At 37.7% G+C, this 6,674-nt stretch overlaps 1 protein-coding gene across 1 annotated transcript; it reads right to left on the minus strand.

The window, feature by feature from the left end:
• Window positions 1-1,793: 1,793 nt before the first annotated feature.
• On the minus strand, window positions 1,794-6,221 carry LOC140887338 (phospholipase D alpha 1-like). Its single transcript, XM_073294523.1, has 3 exons — window positions 6,006-6,221; window positions 2,606-4,505; window positions 1,794-2,457 (listed from the first exon to the last, which is right to left on the minus strand). The coding sequence occupies exons 1-3, from the start codon at window positions 6,096-6,098 to the stop codon at window positions 2,024-2,026; spliced, it is 2,427 nt and encodes an 808-aa protein (XP_073150624.1). The 5' UTR covers window positions 6,099-6,221; the 3' UTR covers window positions 1,794-2,023.
• Between the last annotated feature and the right edge of the window lie 453 nt (window positions 6,222-6,674).

Consider the following 6,674-nt stretch of genomic DNA (forward strand, 5'->3'; position numbering starts at 1 on the left):
GTGCCAGCAATAATGATACATTGCGATAGTCAGTCGGCTATAGGTAGGGCACAAAGTAGTATGTATAATGGTAAGTCAAGACACATACGTCGAAGACATAATACCATTAGGCAGTTGATCTCAAATGGAGTTATCGCAGTAGATTATGTAAAATCAAAAGATAACTTAGCGGATCCGTTAACAAAAGGTTTAGGGAGAGATCAAGTAAACTGCTTATCAAGAGGAATGGGATTAAAACCTACAAAATTAAAGGATATTCATAGCGGAAACCCAACCTTGTAGATTGGAGATCCCAAGATCTTGGTTCAATGGGAAAATCAAGTTATGAAGGTTCGCATGCACTTAGAACTTTGTTCTATTCTCATTCCTAGGATAAAATTGCAACCTGTGCAAGTAGTGAGGTTAAGTTTTAACAAACTTTTAATGATTCCTATATTTTTTTTAAGAAATAGAGTATGACAGGATACTTATATACTAGGAGGTCACCTATTTAAGTGTGAAGACGGGCCGCTTCAAACGAAACACTTAAGAATCCAAGATGTTGTCCAGGGCCAAAACGGACAAAACCATGAGAACAAATAAAGTGTGAGAAAAATTATTGTGTGAATACTGTTGTCTAGGTTTACATCAACGGCTGAATAGTTCAAGACATCACGTTCACTAGGCAGCCTAGTAAATCCGATAGTATTTCACTAAGAAAGGTTCAAAGCCGCAAGCTACCTCTCCCCATACAATAATTTTCGTAAGAAACTCTGTTTTAGCATATGCATACATATTCGCATAAATCACATTCATGTGGGGGATTGTTGAAAAATTTGTTATGGACAAATGGATGGTGAATGAGACTTTATGCTCATTGTCCCACATTGATAAAATGTGGGAATAAATTGCACTATATAATGTCAAAATTTAGACAATGGGTTGGGGCCCCAAGGGGTACCCATGTTTGTTAAAGGAAGCGGACCTAGTCTAGGCTAGGTTCGAACCATTAGCCACACGCGCGCCGCCGCCGCCGTTCGTCCGACCGGCCGGCTCGGCACGGTCACGGGCGTGGGCCTGGGCTGGGCTGGCTTTGACATAAATATAACTTTTTTGGACAAAAATTAATTAAATATTTTATTTTGCTTCCGAATCAGTGCAACCATCCAGCTCGAATCAGTGCAACTTTTCGTGTGAACGGGCACGACTTTTGGTCCGAAACAGTGCGTCCTTTCGGCTGAACAGGTGCATCTCTTCAGACCGAACCATTGCAACTTTTCGGTCATGCATGCATCGAAGGGGTGCAACCGTCCGAGGCAGCTTTTCAACGTCTATAATTAGACGCCATATGCATTCATTTCAACTCGCTAATTTCTGATTCTCTCTTCCTTCTCTTGCATACTCATACATCTGAGTTTCGAGTCTAAGTTTTTTAAACACTTTGAAGTGTTCATAGTGCTTCGATTTTGTAGTGCTACTAATCGAAGTTGATAGATAGCGTTTTATCTTGGGAGACACTTTGATCAACCCGTAAGCACCTAGGCGGGCAAATTTGTCTTAAAGATAGAGAGTTAAACTCTCGGCTCGCTATCTTCTCTGTTGCTGCGTGCGTGCTGTTGAAAGGTGATTAACATTTAGTCCCATGTTGCCAATTACTTCATTCCCAATAAGAAGTTGGGATCGGAACTGAAAATGGTAGCTCGTACGATGTAACGAGCCATGACGCGAGCATCGCCACGGCGTTCATCGAGGGGGTTGCCAGTTGCCACTAGATATGATCTGGCGAGGAGTTTTCGTTGACATTGGTCGAAATTTGAATGGGGTGAACATGTTGAGCCACAAGGTTTGTGTATAAATTACATATTCGAGTTCAAACTCGATCCAACTTGTAATCCTCTTCTTTCCCGTCCACAATAATACATGCAATCTCAAACCAACCTTGAAAGAGAAGTATATATTGACTGGGGAAAAAGATCATGTTTTTAGGCAGATACACAAGATTTCCACTTATTCAAGCTGTGTTGCTTTATTCGACTTCGACTTTTTAAGTAGTAAGAATTGGAGGATAGAAATCAGCTCTACTGCCAAGAACTTTAGCCTTGGTGTCCGGGAAATTCTCCAACCCCGGCAGCTCCGTGACGCTTCCATCTGACGATATGCCAATGGGGTAACTCAGCAAATGCCCAGGCAAGTCACGTTCGAGGGCTTCGGACGCGTAAAGATCCCAGTTTCTTTGAGCCAACTGGTTCACTTTTTGTATGCATTCCATGCTTTGTGGATATGAAAAAGAGTTATCCAGCAAGCCAAGGTGCTCGTACCACAACGCCATACGAAAACCGTGAATTTGGCCTCTTGCTGGTTGGTTGTGAGCTAGGTGGTATGGTTGGTATGCTCCCATTGCGATTTCGGAATCCCTTGCACCATCCATGGATCTTTGGTTGATGTTGGCAGATCCTATGATTATGTATTCGTCATCAACTGTAGAAACAAAAGGAACCATTTTCAGGATCCAAAAATCAGCAAAATCTTCAGCTGTGGGATCAAATATTGCTATGAAAAAAAGTAAAAGTTATAGTAGTCACAAAAATGAACATGGAGCAATTGAGTTGGGAAAGAAACACTTTACCAATGATCATCTTGGCATGGACATAGATCATTCCCCTCCTAGCTTGCTGAGCTCTGCTGTAATCTGTATCAGGTTCTGGTTTTTCTGAAGGCTCGTATTCTCCGCTCAGCTTCGTTTCTCGGTTACCGAGGCAAAAGAATGTCAAATAATCCTTAGGATCAGCAATAATCCCTTTCGATTTCAGGGCTTGAACTATATCTGTGTACATCATTTCCATAGTTCTCCTTTGCCAGTCCAATATAACCTGAACCGATGAAGTTTCTGGGAACCCCTCGGGCCACATCGGAATCACAACGTATACCGTAAATCTTTCCCCTGCTTCAATCTTATTCACAATCTTCAATGATAGTTCTTTTGGGATCACGTGTAAAGCACCTATGCTTTCATCACGGATATCCTGCGAGTACCATGAAAAAGAGCTTCCTAGGAAGTACTGATTCTCAATGTATATGAAGTCTTTTGCGCGACGAATGGCATGGATATACGCGTCTTGAATGCTTCTATCAATGATGTTATCCTTTCCACTGATTAGGCCAGCTTGCGCTGCTTTTTCCGGTGAATCGGGGAAACCAAAAGCCGCGCCACCATCAATGGAACGAAAGACTTGAACGTTCCATGTTTCTGGATCATCTGGGAACGTGACAGGAGACGGTGGAATTATGATTTGCTGAAGTTCTTCAAGCTGCAGAAGCACGTCTTTCACACCTTGTTTCCTCCACCGTTGCTCAAAGTTGTAGAGAACATCCCACGCGGAGGGACCTTCTAACCGGCAATGGATGTCATGCCAGGGCTCCCTTGGACCACCTTTTTGAATTGTGGCACCAGTAAAATTCGCTTGATGGAAATCGTCGTGATGGGCCGTGTCTAAAGTCCTGAAAAGGGAATGAAATTGTGTGTCGTATCTCCCATCACAAAGATCAATGCCGCCCACAAAACTAACTATCCTCCTCCGGCTTTCATCCCCGTTAGGCATGGCACTATCCACAACCACAATCTTCTGGTGATGAGTAAACATTGTCCCGATTTCAATATTCTGAATTATGCTACGACCATCATCTGGATTGCGAGGGCACAGCACACAGTGCACATCAGTGTTTCTAAAATACTCCCCTGTTTCCTCATCATGAGTGGCCATTAATCCGTCTTTCTTGAGCATCCCAACAGAGGTTCTGTCGTCCCAGACGAGCATCAGGACCCTCACACCTTCACTAGCTCGTTTCTTGAGAAGTTCGCCAATAGTCATGTCTCCTCCTGGCTTTGGGCGCCTCATGTCACGTACCAATGTGATCTCAGTATAAACAGACCAGCCCGTTATGTAAATCAAGTGCTTCGCGTTAGTTATGGCATCAAAAATGTCTTCCCAACACCGGTGAGGCTCATAGAAATTCCCACCAGATAATGGAATCTTGGGGATGAAATGATCAGGGACATGAGCATCTTGATAAAGTGTAACCTTGCACCCTCGTCTCTGCGGGAAAAAAGTGAAGGGTACACCAGGATACTTGGGACTTTTCACTCCTTGAGCCCAACAACGTTCCCTAGCAACATCAAAGAACTGCAACTTGACATGAATCTTAGAGTGACCATGTATTGGTTTGTTTTCAGTGTTCAAGATTTCGAGCCATTCATCGATTTCTTCACCACGAATCAAATCCGAAACAGGCACGTAGGCTCTCCCGATAAGTTCTGCTCCAATAGGGTTGTCCATCTTGACAGTGAATATTACATTGGAAGCCATGTGAGCACAGAAAATGTGGAAAGATTCATACCAACGAGGATTCGAGTGCTCGTTCAAGAGTAATCTTGTTCTGCCAACTCTTGCCTTTTCTACATCGATTGTTGCATAGAGCTTTGAACCTGTTTTCTTGAATCCAACAGCTCCTTCAATGCCTTCTACCACCTACATTTTTCAAAAACAACTTGTCAATGCATATGCACTAAAAGACTTATGGTTTACATGGAATCTAATTTCCGCAGAAAATATAAATTAATGTGATTTTTTATTTTGTGACTTATGATCTCAACACCAGTATGTTCTCAATTCATTTGGCAAAAGAGCATTTCAAATGGTTTACAATCTACGAAACCGAAAAATAGGAAGAAGAAATGAAAAAAGTTTCAATTGCTAGTTTACTTTAAAGTGTGATCTTCTTCTTTTCTTTTCTTTTTTTTTTTTTTGGAGAAGTGTGATCTTTTAGTTTTGGAAAAATTGGTTTTTTTGGTTTGTTATGTTGGGTTCTTTGCGATTTTGATTATCCAAATTAAGGTTTAGGCTTCGTTTGGTTTGAGTGATATGATAAATAATATATATATAAGTAATGTAATGTAATAAAAAATAATTAATTAATGATAGTGAATATAGTTTTTGATTTGATAGATAGATTATAGTTTATTTGATTTGATTTATTAAATTTTATATACTAATGATAAATTATTATTTTGTCATTTTAAGAATAAATAAAATATGAATAAATTATTTACAAAGGGTAATATAGTAATTTAAATTCAATGATTTGATTAATGTAAGATAAATAATTAATGATTTGATTGATTAAATAAATAATTAATAGATGGATAATTAATATGTCGAGAAGAACACGAGATTGAATAAGATAATTTTTCATTGAATGACAACTTTGATAATTTGTTTTATAGTTCTAGTCATTTTTTCTATGGAAGCACACAACAAAAAAGGAACAAAATTGGGGGAATGAAAAACAAAGATATTGGATTAAACCAAAATTTGAGAACACATAGAACTAAAATCACAAACATAGACAAACACAAAGGACCTAAATTTCGATTTTACCTTTAGTTTTCTTCTACACCTTTCAAATTCCCAGAAAATTATTTAATTCACTGTTTAATCATCATAAATAAAAATGCATATAAATCACCAATTATTTCCAATAATTTAATATCCAAACATCTAGCCTTTGACACAAAAATTTCGAATCTAAATCTCCTCCCTGGACTCCAAACTTCTAGATATATTGCTCGAATCATTTCCGTAGATGTAAGTTATATTCCCCAAAACCAAATATGTCCCAAATAGAACATTAGTCTCAGGCAAAAAAATTACAATAAAAAAACATGAAGAAGAAAAAAAAAACCCGACTCAAAATTAAGTGCAAATAACATTATATTCATCCCAATTAGCACTAAAAATCTTCTGGTTCCAAAATCAAGAAACCATATTATTATCTTCATTATTTTATATAGAGACTGTTAGTTCTCTCCAGGCCACTTATATCTCCAGTACCCAATCTGGGATGCCTGAAACTTAACTTCACTTGCCAAATGACTAAATAACTTAATCAAATAATTAATTAACAATAAACTTTTCCCTCTTACGTAATATATAAATATATACATACTCCTCTGGGAAAAGCAGAAATACCTTGTGAAAAAATTTGCCGACGGATCCGAAGTGTAGCTTGTCGATCTCATATATTGTGGCATGAAGATCTCCATGAAGTAAAATTTGAGCCATTTTCCTTTACTTCTCAACAGCTTGCTTACTTCAATTGTTTCGAGTTTGATCCCCGATCGATTATTTATTTTGCAGTTTTCGATTGCTGAAATCTATAGTTGACATTAGCTTTTCATCTCACACCTACACATATATATATATATATATATATATATATATATATATATATATTAATAAATGATTAAATTATTTCTCACCTCTTTATGACTATATATTTTGACCGATCAAATCGGTTAATATATGTAACTCAAGTTTAATAAATAGTAATATAGTATATATACATATGTATGATTTCAAATACATGGTTTTTTTTATTCAATTTCAAATCTAACCGACACTCTTTATCAAGTTAAGCATTTTAAGGTGAATAATGCTATAGGTACAACATATATCGTGTACAACGATATTTACAACAAATATATCGTGAGATTTTGCTATTATATCGCGATATTTTACATTCAATTTTTCATGAGATTTTGATAAATGAAATTTTTGTATTGATTTTTTTGTATTGTACAAATTGATGTACAAATTTGGTTGTACATGTAGCATTGCTCTTTTAAGGTATTGTTTAGG

This window comes from Henckelia pumila, chromosome 3 (genome assembly GCF_033568475.1).
Source record: "Henckelia pumila isolate YLH828 chromosome 3, ASM3356847v2, whole genome shotgun sequence".
In the NCBI taxonomy this organism is placed as follows: Eukaryota; Viridiplantae; Streptophyta; class Magnoliopsida; order Lamiales; family Gesneriaceae; genus Henckelia; species Henckelia pumila.

What these genes read in the sequence shown, in the direction of transcription:
- LOC140887338 (XM_073294523.1), bottom strand. Translation starts at nt 6,098, where the DNA reads ATGGCTCAAATTTTACTTCATGGAGATCTTCATGCCACAATATATGAG. An exon ending in TCGGCAAATTTTTTCACAAG is followed by an intron (nt 4,506 to 6,005) that starts GTATTTCTGCTT and finishes TGAAAAATGTAG; the next exon opens with GTGGTAGAAGGCATTGAAGG. An exon ending in CCATGCCAAGATGATCATTG is followed by an intron (nt 2,458 to 2,605) that starts GTAAAGTGTTTC and finishes TTGTTTCTACAG; the next exon opens with TTGATGACGAATACATAATC.